This window comes from Phascolarctos cinereus, unplaced genomic scaffold, assembly GCF_003287225.1.
Source record: "Phascolarctos cinereus isolate Bilbo 61053 unplaced genomic scaffold, phaCin_HiC Scaffold_5;HRSCAF=322, whole genome shotgun sequence".
Classification (NCBI taxonomy): Eukaryota; Metazoa; Chordata; class Mammalia; order Diprotodontia; family Phascolarctidae; genus Phascolarctos; species Phascolarctos cinereus.
In genome coordinates, this window is record NW_027555958.1 from 338,451,476 (window position 1) to 338,475,760 (window position 24,285).

Genomic DNA, 24,285 nt, shown 5'->3' on the forward strand with positions numbered 1-24,285 from the left:
AGTTCTGACTGCTGCTTCAAGGCAATGATGATGAACTGGAGAATCTCTTCTAATAGTTACATTATTTTGATTTCAATATCATAGGTCAGGTCTGATTTGCTTTGAGCAGTGTTTAGCACAATCAATCAATCAATAAACATTTATTAAGCCCCTACCATATGCCGGTCACTGTGCTAAGCATTGGAGATAAAAAAGGAGGCAAGACAGTCCCTGTGTTCAAGAAGTTTATGATCTAATAGGACAGATAATATGCAAACAAATATATACAAAGCAAGCTATATACAGGATAAAAGGAAATAATTAGCAGAGGGAAGGCAATAGAATTGAGATGGGTTGGGGAATGCTTCCAGTAAAAAACAGGATTTTAGCTGGGACTTAAAGGAAGCAAGGGAGGTCAGTAGTCACAGCAGAGAAAGGAGAGCATTCCAGGCATGGGGGAGAAAATGCTAGAGAAAATGCCAAGACATGAGAATCTTGTTGGTGAAACAGTCAGGAGACTAGTGTCACTGGATCGAAGAGTACATTTTGGGGAGTAAGACTGAAGAAGGCTGGAAAGTAGGCAGCTAGGTGTCACAGTGGATAGAGCTCCAGCCTTGGAGTTCAAATCCAGCCTCAAACACTTGACACTTACTAGCTGTGTGACCCCGGACAAATCACTTGACCCTGATTGCCTCACCAAAAAGTAAAAAAAAAAAAGAAAAAAAGAGGCTGGAAAGGTAGGAAGGGGCTAGATAATTAGACTTTGAATGCCAAACAGATCATTTTATTCATGACATTGAAGGCAACAGGAAGTCGCTTGAGTTTATTAGGGGGATGGGGTTACATGATCATATCTGTACTTTAGGAAAATTACTTCAGTGGCTGAACAGAGAATGGACTGGAGTGGGTAGAGACTTGAGGCAAATGAACCACCAGGAAGTTATTTCAATAATGTAGGTGTGAAGTGATGAGAGCCTGTACTAGAGTGGTGGCATTGTCAAAGGAGAAAAGGAGGAATATTCCAGAGATGTGGCAAAGGCGAAATCAACAGACCTTGGCAACAGACTGGATATGGGAATGAGAGATAATGAGGAGTCCAGACAACTCCTAAATTTCAGGACTGAGGGACTGGGAAGATGGTGTTAACCTCTATAGCAATAGAAAAGGTAAGAGACAGGGAGTAATTCAAGGGAAATATAATGAGTTCTATTTTGGACGTGTTGAATTTAAGATGTCTACTGGACATCCATTTTGAGATACCTGAAAGGCAGTTAGAGATGTGAGACTGGAGGTCAACAGAAAGGTTAGGGTAGGAAAGGTAGATTTGAGGATCATCAGCATAGAGACAGTGATTAAATCCATGGCAGCTGATGAGATCACCAACAGGGAGAAGAGAAAAGGGTCCAGGAAAGAGTTCTATGATTACAGGGTGTAGTCTAGGGGAGGATCCAGCAAACCATCCAGAGAACCGAAAACCTAGAGAGAAGAGGGTATAAAGGAGGAGGAAGTGATAAACAGTGTAAACCACTACAGAGAGGTCAAGGAAGAATGAGGACTGAGAAAGAGCCATTGGATTTAGCAACTAAAAGATCGTTAGTAACTGGAAGGAGCAGTTTTGGTGGAATGCTAAGTTTGGATGCTGGACTGGAAAAGGTTAAGAAGAGAGTGAAAAGAGAGAAAGTGAATACACTTTAATAAATACTAAGGAATATTTTAGGGACCCAGAGCCAACCTTCTTGGAGGGCTAAAAATTTGTATTTCCTTTCTTTCCTGCTTTTAGAAAGTTTGGACAGATGACAAAAACCATTCTGGTGATGGAATGTTTTGGGCCTTTTTCTGTGGTATTTTGATTATATCACCTCAGCATAACAAATGCCTTTTGCAATTTCTTTTATATATGCACTGAGGCCCTGAAATTTTTTTTATTAGTGACTCTTTTTAATGGGGAGAAAATTTCTGCATTAACTCTATTATACTATGGATTACCTAGGGACACCTGAATACTTGAATGGTATAAGAGAAGTAATTTTCTTTTCTATTCCCAAATGTATAATGGATACAATATCATAGCTAATAAATCACTCCTGGCAGCAGCAAAGTAATTACCTTCACAAAATTCAGATCTCTCAGGATCATTCCAAACCTTCAAAGGAGCGAGTCACTAGAGTTCTATAAACCACTGAAACAACTTTCTACCAGCTCTATGTTACATAGCTAAGGTACAAATCAATTAAGAACAATTAGCAAATTGTTCATTTATACTTCCATTTCCAAAGCCAAATGTTTTTGTAAGGGACAGTTGTCTTTTGGAGATGGTGATTAGTAAATAAAAGTGAACTGGAATTTTACAAGTAAGTATGAATTCCACAAATCTTTGATTCTATACCCACGGGAATCACTTTTTGCAAGTACTCTCATGCTTTGGAACCTCTGCTTTAGGGTCATGGTATTACTGAGGGTTATGACTTAGAGCTCGAAGTAACCTTACAGGGCATCTAGTCCAAGCTTCTCATTTTATAGGTAAGCTTTAAAAAATAAAATCTACTACAGACCATTTTTTCTCAATTGGTAAGGCACAGAGACTTGGTCCAAGATTATATTAAAGAAATAAAAAATCAACAAACTGCAAAAATAAATGAGGAAAATAATCAAGAAATTTAGATGAATATATAAAAACTAATTTACTCATATTATACCTATTTACATATAATTTTGTATTTAACATGAAGAACTAAGATTTTAGAACAAAAGCAACTTTGTATTTATACTTACGTTATATATATTAAGTTTGCAATTTTTGCTTGTGATTGCATCATGGGCTCAATAGTCATACATACTGATTTTTTTATACACACAGGGCTACAATATGATTAGAAGGCTGCAGAAAAAAGTGTTTTATGATGATCAACAGCACAAGGATAACCAGGACTTTTAAAAGGTACTATTTCTTTGTTCATAAGGCTTTGATTTTGGTGCAGTACTTACCTGAGTCACAAACAGTAGCAATATCACCTGTGGTTTCACTAGCAGAGACAGCTGTTACAGGGCTCTTATGTCCAGCCAGACTTTGTACATAGCACAACCTGAGAGATAAATGAAAACATTTTTTCATGATAATTAAATATAAGTATAACCTACAGCTTACCAGGCTTATCCTTAATTTATGGACATGCCAATCACAAAGCTAACGGACTGAAAACTCTTGAGTGCAGGGATTATATTGATTTTTTTAACCTCCAGTGAGTAGGATAATATTTTACTCATAGTAGGCATTAGACATATATTTGTTGAACTGAATTTTAAACATATGTGTATTTTTTTGAGGTTAACATGTATTTCATGCCTACATGACATAGAAAATACAGGATTCATCTCAAGAAAAATATGAAAAAATGAAGTACCTTTTAATCTAATACAAAAACAGAATATATTTAAGAATGCTTGTTTTTAAACTGCAGAAACTCTGAGTACCTGTTTAAATCCCATATGATGCAGGTTCCATCTTTGCTTACACTTATTATTATACTGTATGGTTTACAAACGAATAAGCTGGTTATCTCTTCTGTATGGCCATAAAGATGTATCTGAGACTCCATTTCTATCTCTGATGGCTGAAATAAAATTAAATGAGGAACAAGCTAATAATAACCATGATAAAAACTTGTCCTAGAGACTACTTATCTAAAAAAATAAGAGTATGGCCCCAAACATTCTAATAATAATCACCAGCAGCAGGCAGCATCATCAAATCAAATTCTTGTTAGCATATCTACAGAGATTTTTTTTAAATACAGCAAAACATAATTGATTTGCATTGGTTACAAATAGTAACTTGAATCTTTTTAATTTGTTATGCACTAAGAGATCTACTATCTAGGATTGCTTTGGTGATCTGAGGTAAGGAGGTGTGGATGAGGACAGGTAAAAGGAAATAATACAGAGGTCTTTACTATTTCAACTGTGTCTTCTGACAGCCATTTAGATCATGCCTTTTACAGACTAATCCCCTCCAAAAAATAAAAGTAGTTTAATATTCTCCTATGTTTTACTGTTTCTACTTGCTTAGATTAATGCAGACTTGACCTTTCCAGGTCCAAAAGGAGAAGGCAGAAAAAGCTAAGACCTGATAATGGATTTGAACTGTGTCAAAGAAGTAGCATTATTTGTACTCTCAAGAATTTTATTATTTTATAGACTTTTGGTATATCTTGTTTAGATATGATGGCACCAAAGAACAGATGAAAAGAAAATATTTACTTTTAAAATAAGTTATAAATAAGTAATGGAAAGGGCTATTTTTCATTCAAGTAAATATATCTACAGAGACTTCAGTGAATGGTACACATAAGCACACACATAAACAGGAATAATACAATTTCAAGTGAGAGGACTTAAGAGATCAAAAGGTGTTTCTTAAAAAATGGATTTTTTTCAATAGAAAAAAAACTGTTCTAGAGTAAATAACCTGTATCTTTTCCTTATTTCTTCCCAGTACGCATACGATCCTAATCTAACAAGTCAGTACAGAGTCTGCGATGCAATGGATAAGGGCCTGAATGGGCATCCACAAGACTTAATCCTAGTTCAGACACTAAGTAAGCTCTGGGATCATAGTGTCAATGTACCGCGTTAAGTCTAATTATCCTCTTTTAAAATATGTAGGCTGGACAAAATAATTTATAAGATCTTTTTGAGGCCTGATATTCTGTGATTCTAAAAAGACTAAAAACAATGGAAATAGGTTTTTATTTCTGACCAGATGAGAAAAAATTTCATCTGTATTATCTAAAGATCAAAAGCCATATCCCTTATTCCTAAATCAGCACCTCCAAGTGATGAAATTTTGAAAATCTGGCAAAAACAAAAACAAACCAAAAACCCCAAACATCTTTGAGTACCTAAATAATAGAAATATGGCTTTGAAAAATTTCACTTTTGGGAACTGTCTCCATCCAAATTTAATGACCATGAAATGTACAATTTGGTGCATTTAACAGTGTAAGAGTATAGTCACATGTCTTTAAAATAAAATTCTTTTTAAAAGTCTGACTAGAAAGGGCAGGTAGGTGGCTCAGTAGATAGAACACCAGCCCTGAAGTCAGGAGGACCAGAGTTCAAATCCGGCCTCAGACCAAACACTTGATACTCACTAGCTGTGTGACCCTGGGCAAGTCACTTAACCTCAACTGCTTAAAAACAACAACAAAAACAAAAGAAAACAAAAAACAAACAAAAGTCTGACTAGAATGTGATAATGTCAGAGATTCCAAATACAATTCTTTACATAGTAATTTACTTAGACAAGAGAAAGTATCTATTTCACAATCATTTGTGTATGTGGGGGGCAGTGGGAAGGAGTAAAACCTTTCTTAGATTGATCTTAAATCTATTTTCTTTTCTTAATTTTTTTAAATTCACAGTTATAGGAGAAAATGTATCTTTTTGTCAGTAAGGATAAAGTAACAAAAATACCAAACCTATTAATGAACTAAAAGAAAACAGAGTTACATAAAACTCAACTGGCAGTTGCCTCAGGGGAAATGAAATCTGATGAACTAAGCTCACAACAATTCTGATAAAGCCAAAATATGAGTCAAAAAAAGGCATACACAAAAATTTTGAAAAACAAACATGTAAAGAACGTTTTTTAGCATAGTGAGACTGGAAAAAATGGCTACAACCATTTCTTTAGATAGGCACTACAAGACTGGAGAAGAACAAATGTACTGATTTTCAGAAGAGAGGAGTTCTGCACATCATAGACCAATGAGCTGACTTTTGATTCCAAGGAAAATGCTAGAATGGATCATTAAAGAGATGGTTGGTGAACATCTGCACAGGGGAGTCATGGTCACCAAGAGTCAGTGTGGCTTCAAGAACTAGTCATGTTAGACTAACTTCATTTCCTCTTTTGGCAGGCTTACTAAATTAGTAGAGAGGAATGCTGCGGATTTGGTTCACCCGCTAGCAAAGCATTTGTCTGATACAACATCTCATACTATTATTTGTGGAATAAAGGAAGAGATTAGACAAGAATAGTCAGATGAATTCAGAACTGATTGGATAGCCAGAGTCAAAGAATTAATGGTTCAATATCAGCTTGGTAAGAGAGCTCCAGTGGAGTAGCCCAGGGATCTTTGCTTGGCCTTCTGTTGGTTAACATTTTAATCAATGGCTTGGATAAAGACAAAGATGACAAACTCATCAAACTTACAGAGGACACAAAAATGGGAGGAATAGCTACCACAGTGGATGAAAGTCATGATATAAAAGAATCTTGACAGACTAGAACATTTAGCTGAATCTAATAAGATGAAATTCAGTAAAGATAAATGTAATGTGTTGCCCTTGAGTAAAAAAATCAACTTCACAAGTAAAAAATGCAAAGGCATGGTTTAGGTAACAGTTGTTCTTAAAAAGATCTTGGAATTTTAATGACCTAAACTCAATCAGTCAGCAATGTGATGTGACAGCCAAAAAAGTGAATGTGATCTCGGGCTCCATTAAGGGAAGTACAGTTTCTGGGAATAGGAGGGTGATGGTCCTACTGTACTTAGCCCTTGTTATATATCATATGGGGTATTGTGTCCAGTTCTTGGTACTTTGTTTTAAGAAGGACATTGATAAGCTGGAGAATGTCCAGAGGAGGGCAAACAGAATGGTTGAAGGGCCCTGAGTTCATGTCACATGAGGATTGTCCGAAAGAACTGAGGATGTTTAGCCTGAAGAAGATAAGAATCAAAGAGCACAAGACAGCTGCCTGTATTCAGGTTTTTGAAGGACTGTTATGTATAAGAGGGATTAGTTCTGTTTGGCTCTAGAGGTTAGAACAGAACGTTTGGAAGCTGCAGAGAGGCCAGTTTCAAGGTTGAGGTCAGAACTTTTTGATAGTTAGAGCTATCCAAAAGTGGAAGGGGCTGCTTCAAGAGGAATGGGTTATCTGACTTTTGTAAGCCTTCAAACAGTGTTCCTGACTTTTGGGGCTTTTTAGGCTGGGGATTCCTTTCATTTACAGTTTGCACTAGATGACCACTGAGTTCTCTTCTCACACTCCAATTCTGGGATTCTGAGAAAAATAGCCACGTTAATTCAGGCTGATATTTATTTATCATAAAATAAGACACAGGGAAGTAAAAAGAAAGCAGTTAACTCTTGTAGAACAATAAGGGATATGGATGGGACCTGTGATTTCATGGTATAGGGGACTCATGGATGAGAAGTTAGTGAGCAAGCAAAATCCTTATATTGAAATCTCATAGAATATTCTCCTGAAAAACCATATGCAATTATGAGTTCTTAAAAATAGCAATAATGGTTATGATGACACATTAGAAAAAAGCTAAGTGATAATTCTGAACATTAATATTAAGACTACTTAATGTTTACTCGCCAAAAGAGAAATATAAGAGTGCTGTCACTAACTTAAGCAAATCAAAAGCTCTTTTTCAATGTAAAAATGCTTTTCTTAACATAGACACACAGATAGTTTACTTTCTAACAAGCTAAAGGTGAAAAAGTAGAACCTTTAGCATTTGCTGAGCTGGAACAAAAGACCTTTGACAGAAATCCCTCAGGATGGTGACTCAGACTAAGACATAATAGAAGCTTTGCATTAAGCTTCCAGAATTATTGTTTACATAAAAGATATATAATTTTCCTTTCCTTTTAATACATTGGTCATAGTGAAAAAAATAATGGATTGGTAAAGTTAGTATATTACTTTATGATATTTTTACCAACTTTACGCTTAGATTATATAAGCTCTCACATAACTAGAATAGGACAGTGTTACAGAATTTCCATTCAATAATATTTGAGGTAATGAATCAATGAACAAATAAATGAAAAAGCATTTAAGGTATTACTATATGCAAAGCACTGTGGTAAGTGCTGGGGATATAAATGAAAAATAAGATAGTCCCCTGGTCTGAAGGAGCACTTTTATTAGGGGAGAAAACACACAGAAAGGTTTTGGCTGCAAGTCAGGTGGAAAGATCCCAAGGTGTGTGACAAAGCAGATCTTTGATGACTTTCTACTGACAAAATCCTAACCATTCGACAGTTCCAAGAGCTTGGGTAGTGAAAATTTTCTTTTCTGGGTCTTCAGTGGCTGTGGTTGCACTGCCCCAAAAAGCAGTTATCTGGTCACATCTCAGTGGTTTCTCCCTGGGATGGTGGCTCTGGTTGGAAGCAGGTCTGCTGGTCTGTGGGGTGCTTGGGTTTACCTACAGTTAGCTCATTTTGGTGATGGTTAATGGAGGTAGACTTCTCCATAGTGATTATTTTCAGAATTGGCTGCAGTTGGAAGTAGGGATGGTGGTCTGGAGGAAGGGGAGGCTGACATTTCCAAGGCTTTTTCAGGCTCCTGGGTTACTTCCATCAGAGTGTGAGAGGGCGTGATGGTGGTGGTCCAACTTGACTAGACCACGCTAGCTCCTGCCTGTCTCTCTTCAAACAAACTTCTCTTCATTTTGAACGTCTTCCTTTTGTACTCTTCATCGTTTACAGAGACCCAGATGTTACTGTATTCCTGGCCATCCTCTCTAGAACTAGTAGCCCCTTCCCTAATTCCTCCAGTCTCACTAGTCCTAAAGCTCCTTGCCCCCCACTTCTACTTTGCCTCTCCCTTTGTCATTGTCACTCAGCACCTTCTCCTCCTCTGAAGCGCACATGGGCACAATTTTTTATTTAATGCAGATCAGACAGCTGGCTATCTACTGGCCCCCAGTGGAGGCTTCCTCCCAAAACTTCCACTGAAGGACAGTGCCACCTCTTCATTTCCTACCAGAATGCACTCTTCTGAACTTCACTTCAGCTCTGGCACTCCAACCTCATACCTCCAAAGTTCCCTCTGCCCTTTGTCCTTCCCTCTGATTGGAGGGTATAGTGCTCTTCCCAGAACTTCTATTTAAGGAAGGTGTCCAAGCCAGTCATCTCTTCTCTTCCCAGAAGGCTGTTCTCCTCTGGACTTCTCTATCATGTTTCTTCCCTATAACCCCTTTTCAGTTTCCTTTTAGGTGTAGTTTTCCCCACTAGAATATAAGTGGCTTGAGGGCAGGGGCTTTCTTTTTGTTAGAATTTATATTCTCAGCATTGAGCACAGCATCTGGCAAGTAGTAAAGGCTTAATAAATGCCAATTGACTGGCTGACCCCGGCCATTTCCCTCCTTTCTCAAGTTCAGTACCCAGCTCACTGTCTTTTCCTTCTTCCCCAACTCAGGCATTTATACTAACTGACCTTCAACATTCATCCTGACATTCCCTCAAATACCATAACCTTCTAGTTCCTTACTCTCTTCAAATCCCTACTCCATCTTGGCCATGCACAGGGATGGTCATGTGCTAGATCACACCATTACCCACAGTGTTTCACTTCCATAATCAAAAACTGACCATGATCTTAACTGACCACAGCCTCCTAGGTCTTATCCTTCCTAAACTTACTCTTTGTTCTCACTGCTGTCTCCAAACCTCCTCCTCTTCAGTACCTTCTCAGGTTATTACTCCTGCTCTGATTTTACTTTCCTCCCTTATTTCAACTATAATTCATCAGTCCAACTCATAACGAATTCTATTCTTGAATCTCTTGTCTCCTTATCCTATTACTCCTTATCCCTTTCCAAATATCACTCCTGGATTACTTCCACCACCTGTCTCCTTTACTCCCATTGAGATGTTGTCAAATACAGCTAGAGGAAGTCACTTAAGCAAGGTATTACAAATTTATGTTATCTAATCTCACCTAGGTCTTCACTTCAGGAAGGCCATCTCTTTTACTTCTTCCCTAATGGATTCTCATCCCCAACTCCTCAGAGAGGCTGTTCTAAACCTTTTTTCTCCCTCATAACTTCCTTGACCCCTTTAAGTGAAGGTCCTCATCTTTTACTTTACTAAGAAAATTGAGGCTATTTGTCATGAGCACTCTCTTTTCCTTTCTCTTCATTTCAAAACTCTTAAGTATACTCCCTCTCCATTTTCACATGAGCTCAATAACCTCATCTATGCAGATGATTCCCAGATCTATATGTATGGTCTCTCTCTTGACCATCCCTCATTACCAATTGCCTATTGAGCATTTGAACTGGATAGCCCATAGATACCTCAAACTCAACAGGTCCAAATCAGAACTCATTATCTTTCTCTCCAAACCCACCCCTCTACTATAATTTCCTGTTTCTATTAAGAGCCCCACCATTTTACCAGTTTCTCAGATTGTGATCTTGATTCCTTACTTCTCTCACCCACATATGAAATTAGTGGACTAATCTTGCCTAGAATTATACCTTACAATATTTTGTGCATCCCTCCCCTTCTCAATACCAATATAGCCATCACCTTAGTTCAGGTACTCATTATCTCTCACTTGGACTATTATAATAAGCCTCTGATTAATCTCTCAGTCTCTCTCACTTCAATCCATCTTCCACAAAATTGAGAAAGTGATTTTTCTTAGGATTAGATCTGACCATGTGACTCCTCTGGTCAGTGAACTCTGGTGGCTCGCTACTGCCTGTAAGAAAAAATATTGATTCCTCTATTTGGCTTCTGAAGGCCTTAAAAACTTGGCTCCTGCCTATCTTTCCTGCTTCATTTACCTATTTCATTTTTTTTCAATCTCAAGATATTTGCCCTGCTCCAGCGCCATGCAGGGTCCTCTCATTCACCACATTCTTTCACTAATGGTGATTCGGCAATTGTGCCTGCAAGTTTTTTCCAGTACTTCCTCTGGGCATGGGGACTGGAACTCATCAAAGGTTCTCTTTTTGTACTATTTTCCTACTTAAGAATCAACTCCATAGTAGTAATTTTTGTTATTTTCTTTGTAGGCCCAAGATGACTCTCTTCAGCAGAGAAAACAAAAGCAAAATAAGGGTTGAATCTTGCCTCGTTTCTGTTGTCTGTTATCATCATCCCATTCATACTTAGCAGTAATCCACTCTTTCCTTCTTTCTCCAATACAGCTACTGTTTCCCCTCCCACTATTTATTTTTCTTAGTTTTCCTTGACAACCATAGCCCAATCTGATTTTAGTACTCTTGCCATGATTCTTATAGGATCATGCCATGCTTCTTTCTCTTCTGTCACTTGTACTTCCACCTTCTTTCTGTTAATTTAATTTTTTTTTCTGTACATGAGTTTTAAAAATTTAATGTAGTCAGTGAATTCACTGTGCATCCACACTGGTCTCTTTAGGAACATTGTATGTTTTCTGAATTTCATTCTTGAGAACTTCCCATCCCTCCTGGGCTGACTTCTCTTACAGAATCATTTCTATTCACCAAACATAAAATACATGTTGGAAAAGCCTGGCTTTCCTCAAATTAATCAAACATACCCACACACCCCATTATTTGTATCCCAGAAACCAGTTCCTCCATGTTGGTAAACATCACGTCTAGTTTAGAAGTTCCCATTGCTGCTTTCTCCACCTTTTGAAGAATGAAATTTTCATAAAGTCAAGAAATTGCTAGTTACTGCCAATTATTTGGCAGAAAGAGATGTCTGGATTCCAGTAGATTGTCTGGATAATTAAAAGTCCCCTTTTGCTACTGAATCATGTTACTGTGCCAGGCTTGTGATCTGTTTTTCAAAGTCCTCATTATTTTGCTCTTTCAAGAGAACAGTAACATATACCAATGATAGTTTGCTTTTGCCTCTGTTAATCTTCATCTAAATTCCATCATATTTCTTCTTCCTGAATTTCCTCACATGTAAATATATCTTCTTAATAATGCAATGCAATATGATCTTCCCATCCTTCTTTAATCATTCTGTTCCTTTTGAGTAGCACATACCCGTCAAGAGCCATATTCTAGGCATAAGTTTCAGTAATACATATGAGGTAAAATTGTCTCTGTGTGTTAAGCTCTCTAATTTTACACTGTTGTTACTCATACTCTATGCTATTTATATATAGTCATCCAAAGCCCAACTTTTGTTGCTGTCTTGGATTTTGTTTCCTGTGAACTTCTGGGCATCTGCTACTCTTCTTTTCACACTCTTCCTACAAAGGATCCAAGTATGGTGGAGGCCAGTTTGGTACCAAGATGTCATCAGCATGTCAAAATCCTGGGGTCTGAGCTTAGCTGAGAGGTGGGCAAGTCTGTATGAGAACAGGGAACTCTAATGCAGGTACTGCTTGGGAGATAAACATTTATATTACTCAGTGTGATTCCCAAAGTGACTGTCTTTTTAATGTAATCCTTATCCCTGTTGATGTGCCATCATTGTGATGGGTGGCATTTCCTAATAAAAATAACAAAAGGTGATATTTATAATTTGTTTTTTATGGAGAGGAGGCAGAGGTTTGAACTTGTGATTTTATAATGATGGGGAACCAAAAACATAGAAATTCGCTTCAGAAGATAACAGGTAACTTGTAACTGACAGTTTTGCTAGACGGAGGTTAAACAGCTTGCCCAAAGTCACATGGCTGGTATATATCAGAGGAATCCTTGTCTCCCCAACTCCAGAGTCAATCTTTTGGCACTCTGCCTTATACAAGACTTTAATGTTTGCCAGCTATTTACCATACAGTACATCTCGATCCTTATGACAGCCTATGAGGTAAGGTACTACATATCTCCATTTTATGGATGATGAAACTGAGGCCAAGATTAAAGAATTTGCCAGGGGCCACAAAGTTAATATTAAAGGTGGGACTCAGGGGCAGCTCGGTGGAGCAGTGGATAGAGCTGTGGCCTTGGAGTCAGAAGGACCTGAGTTCAAATCCAGTGTCAGACACATGATACTTAGTAGCTGTGTAACCCTGGGCAAGTCACTTAACCCTGATTGCCTCACCAAAAAGCAAAATATAAAATAAAATAAAGGTGGGACTCAAACCAAGTATTTCCCTTCAAGTAGGGTACTCTTTCAAGTATAAGATGCCAAAGCTCCTTCTGATTCAGATGCCTTATGAACTGCCATGCAAACTGGCTCTGATGCCCCTTCTTCCAAAGACCATATGGGAAAGTTATATCAATAAAAGATGTCACATAAGTGTTGTCAGGTACTGGGTCTTTTCCCTATCACTGTGCTCACCCTGATCTGGTGGGAGTAGTAACTACAGAGGAAAAACAGCAGAGCTCTTTATCCAAAGAAACGTGTCCTTCCCCTCAACCTGCAAGATGTAGTAATCTTGATCCCAATAAAAAAGTTTCCTCTTTTACAATGTGTTGTTATTGTAGCCTCAATATTTTGGGAAGAACTTAAAGAGATAATCATCTTGTCCAACCTTCCACTGGATACAGGAATTCCCCTCTATAATGACTATGAATAGCATTCCTATCAGGGTTTAGTTATGGAATAAATAAAAGTTATGTACGTGGTTATTTTTTGTCACTCATGGTCAAACATCTTTGTCTTAGAGAATGGGATGAATGGGGTATTATGGGACAGGTCAGGACTTGGCAACAGATTGTACACAGGAGAATGAGAGGGGGGAGTCAAGGATGACACTTAGGTTGTGAGCCTGGATGACTAGAAAGATGGTGATGCCCTTGACAGTAACAGGGAAGAGAGGAGGATGTGTTTGGGGGGAAGTAACCTCAAAGACATCCTAGATTCTTTCCTGTCCTCTACCCTCATATTACCAATGATTTCCTTGCCTTAGATCTCTTCCTCTCCAATCTAATCCTCCATAGAAATGTCAAAACAATCTTCCCAAAGCAAGGGTCTGACCATGACACTCCTATCCTGAAAAAACCCTTGATCCTTCTCTATTACTTCCATTATAAAATACCCCTTTCTTAAATCAGCATTTAAAGTCCTCTGCACTCCAGCTCCTTCCTACCTTTCTTCCATTCTTATTTCACATTATTCCCCTTCATTCACTCTATACTCCAGTCAGAATGGTGTTTTGGCTCCTCTTCTTCACTAATACTGCCTCCTGCTTTACCCATACAGTCCCATCTCTACCTTTCTTAATCCTTATTTTTCTTCAACCCTTCACTCATATACTACTTCCTCTGAGATGATCTCCCTGATATCCTCAGGTGCTAGGGCTACTCCCTCTTCTTCCTCAAACTGCCTAGTAGTATCCTGCATCTATCTCCCCCCCACCATCGGCCAGCAAAGCTGATATTCTATGAAAGTAGGAACTGTTTCACTTTTGTGAAACACACACATGCATATATGCACACACACATATACTGCCAGCACATAGCATGGGGCAAGAACTTAACACCTATTGAATTGTACTGAAGACTCCAACAGGATACAACAGCAGAGGGAGGGAGGGAGTGAGTGAGGGTGTGTGAGTGAGGGTGTGTGTGTGTGTGTGTGTGTGTGACAAAGGGATCTTCACCGAGGCCACTACTCTACTCTCCAAACCAGATCATCAGAGACCATGCCCTGAAGAATCTAAGCCACTGGATTTTGCCCTCCCTGGCCCCACCTTCCTCCTGGCTGCTTTGTGCCCCATTATTGAGCATACACTCCTCCTACTTTCTATCTCTTACTCTGAAATCTATAATTAAATCAACACTACCATTGTCTCTGCAAAGAGCAAATCAGTTGGTCCTGGCCACCCCACCTCTTCATGTGTTGTCTTCCCAACAGAATGTAAGCTCCTCTAGGCCAGGTACTATCTTACTACTGTATTTGTACCCCCACACTTAGCACAGTGCTTGGCACAGAGTAAATGCTTTAAAAATGGTTTTCATTCATTTATCCAACCATTCCTTCATTCAATAAAGAAGACATTAAATGAGACCTAATTCAAAAGATGTTTCTCTACTAAAAGGAACATTTTATACTTCTTTATAAATTTGGTAATAATTTCACAATCTAAATCCAAAGAGCTGTTTTTCTCACATTTTAAAGGAACTAGTTCAAAAACTTTTCATGATTGAACACTTACACTCTCCTTTTATGAGTTATATATCAAATAAGCTACAATGAACAAAATACTTCTCTTACTGCTGATAGAACAGCTAATTTGAATTAATAAACATACATACCGTACTGCTTGTGAATCTATTCATGTAGACTGTGATGACACCACATTTGCTCCCAGTAAACAGTTGGCAACTGTCTGGTACCCAAGCACAACTAGTTACCTTAAAAAGAAATAAAATAAAAAATTATCATTTTAAAAACTAATTTCCTATAATTCAGTTATTTTTTCTCACAACTGTGCTTTTACCCATGTATGCTTTTTAATACTTGAAATTAGTAAAATGATGTTAATTTTGATACATACACATATTTATATGATGATAAAAGGCAAACCATTTTGGCTGTAAAACAAGCTTGGTGCCAGAGGACTGTACAGTTCACTTTCGATAAGAGACCACTTCTAGTCCATCTCTCCATTCTTTCCCTCCTCTTCCTAATGCGTCTCCTCTGAGATTACTTCCTATTTACCCTGTCTATAACTTGTATGAAAGTAGTTGTTTAGAGGTTCTCTCCCTCATTAGAATGTGAGCTCCTTGAAGGTGGAGACTGTATTCTTGCCTTTCTTTGTACCTCCAGTATTAACACAGTACCTGGCACATAATGAGTACTTAAAAAGTGCTGATTGACTGACATTACCCTACATTTTTGTATACATGCACTAATTTTTTTAAACAAAACAGGATGACCTTGTGGGCATGTGGTTAGTTGACCCAGAGAATCTAAATGAATTCTATCTTAGATTAAATGTATCTAAATACTTAACAATACTTCCATAAAATTGTAATGGTGGAAAAATGTGTTAAAAATGTATTTTTTTTGACAAAGAGTACTTCAATTTACTACAAATAATAATTTCAAAGAATTAATAAATGGTACCATATGGAAAAGAAAGTTATAAGAACAGCTTTAGGGGAGAAGTGCCAAAAATTCCTTCTGTCTTAAACAAGGAAATGAAAAAAAAGTTGTTTTGAAGTCCCTAAGTCCCTGAAGAGCCAATAGTGACACCAGCAGTAGTAGGCACATAACTATCTTACAGGGCCAGAAATATATGAAATAAGCTGCTAACATGTTATATTAAGGAGATTTATCACTAGAGGAAACCAAAATGATGTAGATTCTAGAGGAAAGAAAGGTATTTATTATTAATTGTACTCTTGTTTGAAGGGAAGAGCTCAGGGAATTAAATATTATTAGTCTTTCCACATAACCAAAATGACATAAAGACAGTAAACTCAGAGAGAATTTCAGATGACTAATTTAAGATTTTTTTAAAAAGATTTTTTAAAGACTTTATTTGTTTTCAAAATGCTAAAATGAATAGGAACACATGTAATACTCATGAAGAGATAGCAAGTACTGTATTTTGCATATCTTAGAACTTGGAAAAATGGGATTAGAAGTGACCATAGAAAGTATCACCGAAGGGGAAGCTAGGTGGCTCAGTGAATAGAGCATTGGCCCTGGAGTCAGGAGGACCCGAGTTCAAGTCTGACCTCAGACACTTGACAATTACTAGCTGTGTGACCTTAGGCAAGTCACTTAACCCCGACTGCCTCACCCCCCCCAAAAAAAAAGTATCACTGAAAAAACTCAGATTTGTGGTTTATTTACAAGTGGACATTAATGCATAAATTGATGCAAGGTCATCTGAGAAAAACAAAGCATCAAATATTGAATTATAATTATTGACAAATAATATTTGTCACCATGACAAGCATTCATTGAGAAGAGACTATTTAGTTAAGAACTTGTGGTACTACTGACATGGAATAAAAGTATAACAATTATGATGATAATTAATGAAAAGTTGGTAGAAAACACATTTAAAGGATGTAGTGGGAATGGAAACAGAGGAAACGACATCACCAATGTAAAGAGAGTACACCCTCAGTTTCTGGAACTCAACTAAGTGAAATAAAGTAAATAATTACTGCTTCCAATGAGTTATATTAAAAGCATTACATGAAAAAAATTTAAAAGTATTTCATTAAACAGATTTTACTTGGTGCTGTTGAGAGCTCTGTATGAAGTTCACTGGAGGCTCACTTTGTTTGCTCTTCAGTCTTAAAATGTTATCTGCATAACCCCAGCTCAAAATGGCAGACCACTGAATGTCAGTACTGTTCATGCTTCTTACACCTTAAACAGAGACAACACACATAAACTGTCACTGTGTATTTGATTTAAAGGCCATAAGAATTGGCACATACAAAGGCTGAAGATTAAATACCTTAGCACAATAATGACGTGGTTAAGATAACAAATTGAAGCAGATGAAAGTATGTACGTTGGGTCATTGCATTTATTAAATACTACTCCTATAGTATTTAGACAGGACTTTGGTGCAGAACTACAAAGTTTTGTTTTCTTATACAACAACAGTGATAAGATTTTAAACACAAATTTTTACACAAGCAACAGTAATATAATTTTCACTCTATCAGGATATTTAGCTGCATTTATCTTTAATATGAGCCAGATAATGCACTTAAACAACTTTCCAAGCATGCCTTACTGAATAACAAGTATGGCTAAAGACAAATACAGTAAAGACAAAATTAATGCAGTAAGAATGAAGCAATTTCTATCTTGGGAAGGTACAACTTAATGCCCTTAACTACAAAGATCTATTTATCTTTTACCATAGAAATCTACAATAAAGATACTTCTTAATTCACAACTGCTAAATTAAAAAAACCCAAAAACTTGAAGGCAGCTAGGTGGCACAGTGGATAGAGCACTGGCCTGCAGTCAGGAGGACCTTAGTTCAAATTTGGCCTCAGATCAAACACTTGACACGTTAGCTGTGTGACCCTGGGCAAGTCACTTAACTCCAATTGCCTAAAAATAAAAAAAAATAAAAAAACCAAACCAAACCAAAAAAAACCCCTTGAGCATTACCCATTCATGTATCTTTAAGGATGAAGATTTAGAAACACTGGGTTTTTCTTTCTGGTACAAATTTCATCATAGTTTATAACTCACGATAAATGTAGTTAATGCAACACATTATACACAAAGCTAATCCTAAAACCTCTTTGAATGGTGAATCAGGAAAGAATTTAATAGCACATTATAATAAATATACATAATATATTGCTGAGCATAATTCCAAATACTGATCATTAATGGAACTACAAAGCATGAGACCTAACAAATATATATAATAAATACTCTCAGCTTCCAATTGCAGTAAATAAAAAGTATATTATTTTCTAATGCAGGCCAACTTCCTTTTCATAAAAACTATATTACTCTATGATTAACCCCCTGTAATTAATGGCCAAATACTTCAGCACTGATTCAATTTAGGAGCAGGACTTATACTTATCTGTTTAAGAATTACACTGTCATGACTAAATGCAACAGCAACATGAATGGGAAAAGTTACTACTCCTGAAAGAAATTAAACAAAGACTGAATTATCACTTATATTGTCTTTCCGTAAATTACTGAAGATATTCTTATTGGATGCATCATTACATGAGACTGCTGATGAAATCACAGAAGCGTAAGGCTAGCAGTGACTTCTTAAGATCACTAGTCCATGTTTTTGCCTTCAGCAGAATTGTATATACAACTCATTATGTATAGATGGGTACCTATATTATTCCTACAGATTACTAGAGAAGGACAAGTCTCATCACCCCTTGATAACTCATTTTAGTTTTTCAAAGTCTTCCAGTGGGCAAGGAATAGTTTTGCACAAGAGAAAATGTGTAGAGGCAGCTAGGTGGTGCAGTAGATAGAGCTCCAGCCTTGGAGTTGGGAAGACCTGAGCTCAAATCCAACCTCAGACATTTTACACTTACTAGCTGTGTGAGCCTGGGCAAGTCACTTAACCCCGACTGCCTCACCAAAAACAAAAAAAAAAAGAGAGAGAGAAAGATAATGTGTAGGGGAAAATATTTCATTTAATAAATACATTTAGTTTACCAATATCTAGTTAGTATCTAGAAAGCACGAAGAATGCTTCTACCACTTTCAGTGAATTATGAGTACCGGGATTCACAAATCATGGTTTTTTTTTTTTTTGAAGGGCAAAACTGTTTTTAGGGTGAGGTATTTGAATATAAAGTGCAAAACAAATTTTTCTTTATTACCCAGCACCTATTTTTTCATCACTGACTCCCTCCTCTTTGACTTAATCTCAAGTTATTAGATCTTCTGTGTGTGCTATTACAGGGGTAAGGAAGGTCAAGTTAAAAAATAAAAACTGTTTCCATTAAAATAACAATATCTTCATTCTGGTAACTATAATTATTCCTTTCTTTCTTCTGTAAATTCCTCATTTTAAAAATGATAGCTGACACTTTCTTCTAATTCCCATTCAACATTAAATAATTGTAAAGTTGAACAGTTTGTCACAGACTTAGATAAACAGATTAAAAGTATATTTATGCTATAAGAGTTTTGATCACTTGAAGAATTATGCGAAGAACAACTTTCCAGGTTTTGTTTTTACCTTGCTCTTTGCTGTATATCATGAGAAGGCAGAATTTTTGGGACAAACCACAGATAGCTTTGGTGGGCAGAGCCTGAAGGGAACCAAATCTCTCTCCATGTGGCTGGCTGAAGCAGACAACAGGTACAGGAGCACTTGGGGAACCTACGTATTCACCCCATTTTAAGCCTTTTATCCATGATAAAGGACTCTAGAAACCAGGAGAAGGAGAAATGTAAGAATGTAAAAAAAACTAGATCATTTACCCTCAGATTAAAAACTGAACTGTGATATAACACAATTAGATTGTAAGATCCTTGAGAGAAGGGACTCACGTTTTTTTGCATTGTACCTAGTGTGTAATACATAATAGAACAATTATAATTGTTGATTTGCATTTTTTATTGGTTTGGAGCTAGCTAATGTGAAGCGCTTTAGGCCTTATTGACCATCATGGGTAATATAAAGACAAAATAAACCTGTAACAACTCTGTTGGGGGACAGTCAAATGAAATGATTATGTAGTAAAATGGCATACAATGAACTAATGTGCCAATCTACAGTGCAGAAAAACGGATCTAATAAATTGCTAGTTGTGCAGTACTGACATTAAGTACACCGGAAGTCAGAAAAAGCATTCAATGTGGGCTGAGGTTGTCAGTAAAGACTTCATGAAGAACATGAAATTTAAACGGGACATTGAAGGATGGGTAAGAGTAGGATCTGGATAGGTAAAGAAGAGAGGGAAGGACTTTCTAGGCAAAAGGAATAGCATTAACTAAGGTAGAGAAACACATGTGAACACAGACAACTGAACAGAGAGAAGAAAAAGTTCCTTAATCCCTCACAGAATGTAGATGTTAAGGATCAAGATTGGTGGCTCTTCCCAGTGTCTACCCTTCTGTTCTCTTTATCTCCCACAATGCTCTGCAAAACCTAATATTTTGTTTGATGCAAATCTGTAGTCTAAAATAGCAGAACTATTTAAATGTTAGTTGCTCAATACTAATTCATCACATGCCAAATGGAATAGGGATTTACACATTTAAAAAAAAACCCATACTGGATAGATAACTTCTTTGACAGGTTCTCGGGATTCCCTGAAAGCAAGCTGTACAAACAACCCCACAGCGGCAGGAAGTTCTCCTTCAATGCTAAGTTTGGATCCAGGCCTGCTTGCATGTGCTGTGTGGAACAACTGTCGAGGGGTCTGACCATAGGTTTTAATCATGGTTTCTAGTGCTCTTCTCTGAACAGGATCCTCAACTGCTGATACATCCATTCCAAAATATGTCTGAAGGGTAAAAGAAGAGACAAGCAGTACATAAAACAAAACCAAACAGAAAAACATTCACATTAAATTTCCAATGTAGTTTCATTTTTTAAGTGACGGTTTAATTTTGAACTACTCATGATCCAAAATGAAAGTGTTTTTAATCCTTTCATTAATCACCACTTACCTCAACAAAATCAGAAATGATAATCCTGGCTGAGAAATGTTATGTGTGATGTTGGTATTATAATATTTTTAAAAATGTAATTAGAGATCAGAGTAAAAGGATGTCTTTCCATGTATCACTGTTAAAAGCCCAGAAAACATCTCATTATTTTGTTTAATTGTATTGTACAGACAGATAAGGTACATAGTAAAGTCAAATGAAGTGCAGGTGGATAACCAATGGGGATATGAACCAGCATTCATTGGAAGATTTTTAATGAAAAAAGTCAGTTCTTTAATATAAAGTGCTATTAAATTTTATTTATTGGTATTATAACCTATTATGTTCAATTTATATGCATGTGTTTTAAAGACAAATCAGGACAGATATATTGAGTACAGGTCAAATTCACTTTGAGTATATTCCTCTAGCAGTACAGGCTAACTCTTAGTATTTAATAAATATATAATTCATTTACATAAGTAAAGTCTCATATACAATTTTTGTTGGTTTCTAAACAAAATTTTAAAGCACTTTCAAAAATTAAACGACCTTCAAACATCCACTTTGGAATTAACAGTCATAAAAGTTTATACCTAAATCCTACCTCTTTTGTGTTTACTTGGCTTACCATGTTCTGAAATTCAAGTAAGGTTTGAGCAGAATTCTGTTTGTCTTGATGTTCCACATTAAGCATTTGATAAATGGATGCAGTGTGACAGATACCACTGAACAGGTAAATTCTACTAAGAAAAGTATTTCATACTGGTTCTTTCAGGTAACTGATTTTTGGTGAATACCTGAAACAACTGTATATTTTGTATTGGTTGGATATTAGTCTACAGTCAGGGAAAATGCCCTTTCAAATTGTAATTAGTTGTACGTTATATTTCAAAATAACATGAACTTTTCATGTGAAGTGCTACACGAATAATTTCAAAGATTCATAGAGAAGAACTGAATGCAGAGATTATGCTTTAAGAGAGTTTCTGACTTCTGTTTCTGGAAGGTAATGTGAGAATTCTTAAATGTGTCATCGAAAAAAATTTCATCTTAGAGCCAATTTTCCCTGTGGAATTCTCTCACTAAAATAATAATGAATTAAAAAAAACCACCCAAACCTCATTCTCTATGTAAATGTTGGCTTTTTAATACCAAAAAAGTTCAATATTATAAATGTCTTATTTTTTCACTCACATTTTAGCCAAGTTTGCTATAAAAATCATGTTAAACTTGTTTCTATTACTTTGGGGAAGGTATGTGTACAGAATGATCTATTTATCTATAATATAAATATTATCTATTATCTATACAATAAAGAAAATGAGTGATACTTATATTATTAGTCTTTGCTTCCTACATTAAAACCTAAAGAAATCCTTGGTCAAAATCTAAGTGAACCACAATGTCTTTCTTAATTTGTCTCTTCTGGGGATAACTTAAATATTCCAAAGGAACATACTGGATAACTAAAACTTAAAAAAAAGTTAGCTTTTGTGCAACAGAAACAAAACACACTTACAGCCGGATGGAATACATTGATGGCTTGAACAGAAGACTTGCCCTTTTGCTTATACCCAAATACTAAATCAATCCACTGACAAATGTTCTGAGACACATGCTCAGATTCCAGAGCCTGTCGATGTATGAGGATGAAAAGACGAGGATCATTACGAGCCCATGGGGGAAGGTTGACATGATTAACTCGTTCACCATTCTGGCGGACACCAAAATCAAAACCTAAAAAAGAAAGTAAGTTATTTTACACTAATGACATTCATTTGTAGGAAGACATGTACTATCCAATCCATATCCTCAATGTCAAGAATCTGAAAATGTACTATAAATACTTCTTCTATTACCTGAAAAAGGCTGAAACAAAGAAGTTATTTGTGAGTAAGAAATATTAAGTACCATTACTGGTCACCCAACTACCTTACACAATGTTATGTGAACAAATGGCATCACAATGTGTTTGGATATCTTGTAGCCTTATCTTTTTACTACTTTGCAATCAAAGAGAACAAAAGTAAAGAGCTATTACATCAGGGTCACCAGCCAGATTTCCAAATGCATAAAATAATGAGACAGATGTTCAGTTGTGAAATATACATTGAATCCTGTTTGAGCTCTGATGTATTTCTGGGTTGATTAATGCTATTATCATTTAAAACATTCTAAAGTTACTCTTTTGATACTAGATAGATTGTTAAGAATCACGGTTTCAAAGAAACATTAAAAGTCTTTCTGTCTAAAAAAATAAACCTCATAGAATTTCTGAATTTTCAGGTAAAAAATATTGCTTAGGTTGTCAACTATCTTCCAACTTTGCCCCCAAGGCCCTCTTCAGTGCTCCTGTTGCCTTCTCAGGGACCAGGCCAGGCCACCAGCTTCAGGATTCCATTCTTGCCTTTAGTAGCTTCTTTAGCTTGCCTGACTCATATTACCATCTCCTATGTCCATCCTAGTCTCCTGGGGCACATATGTCCTTCCTGCTCCTGACTGCTGTGAGGTGAGTCTCCCAGGACACAATATCACCACTTGCCATAAAGATGGACCTTAAAGGAGAACCTACCACACTCTAATCACATGCCTTCCTCAATGGATCTCTCTTCAGTTAATCATGCCCTGCCTGAGGTCATTCCTCAATGGAATGATTTATTCCCTTATCCTCACCTCATTCCAGTGTTTCTGAACCCTGGACTGGCTGTGTATAAACCTTGTTCCTTACCCTAATTACTCAGTCTCTTACTCTCATCCCCTTCAAGCCTACCCCCTGATGTCCAACTCTTTCTACTGTGCTCTCTGAAATGCCTCTTCAAGAATTAATAAACTTCCTTTCATCTTAAATGTTTTCCTTTCTCACTTCTTCCACCTTCTGGCCTTTCCTAAGAACTGGCCCTCTCTTGATTATACTGCATCATCCTTGGCCACCCTTTCCTGTACTACTTGCACTTTTCATTTATACCTCCTTCCACTCCTCAAATCAAATAGTCAGGGTGGAGGAGTCAATATTTCTTGTTCCTCCTACAGCCACTTCCATACCCCCCCCCATTATTACCACTGCTTAGTAACCTCTCTTCCTCTGAGAATCATTCAATTAAAGTTCATCATCAGTCCAGATCCTGGTAACTATAACTATGAAGTCCCAAGCATTCTTTCTCCTTTATTAATGAGTTCATTGACTGGCTGACAAGTTTCCTTTCCATTGCAACTCTGTTCCTCATACTAGGGGACTCTAATATATCTATCAATATTTCCTTAGATACCCTAATTTCTCAGTTCTTCAATGTAAAGGATGCATTCTTCCACTCCACCTCCACTATCCATGGAGATGGTTATACCCTTGATCTTGTCATTACCCGTAAGTGCTCCACTGACACGTTTATGAATTTAAAACTCCTTTATCTGCTATAAAATTTTATCATTCCATCTTTCTACATACAACCTCTAAATCTATTATTTATCTTTGTTATGACTCCCATCCCGTCCATTCCTTAGGTCTTTTGCAGGCCAACAACTCTA

General features: G+C 36.8%; 1 protein-coding gene across 1 annotated transcript in view; it reads right to left on the minus strand.

The window, feature by feature from the left end:
• LYST (lysosomal trafficking regulator) overlaps positions 1 to 24,285 on the minus strand; it is a 161,971-nt gene that overhangs the window by 5,406 nt on the left and 132,280 nt on the right. Inside the window, 7 exon segments of the mRNA XM_021000474.2 lie at positions 2,965 to 3,062; positions 3,451 to 3,590; positions 14,940 to 15,038; positions 16,880 to 17,016; positions 19,343 to 19,532; positions 20,385 to 20,615; positions 22,283 to 22,500. Of these exon segments, the coding sequence (XP_020856133.1) occupies positions 2,965 to 3,062; positions 3,451 to 3,590; positions 14,940 to 15,038; positions 16,880 to 17,016; positions 19,343 to 19,532; positions 20,385 to 20,615; positions 22,283 to 22,500 (1,113 nt within the window).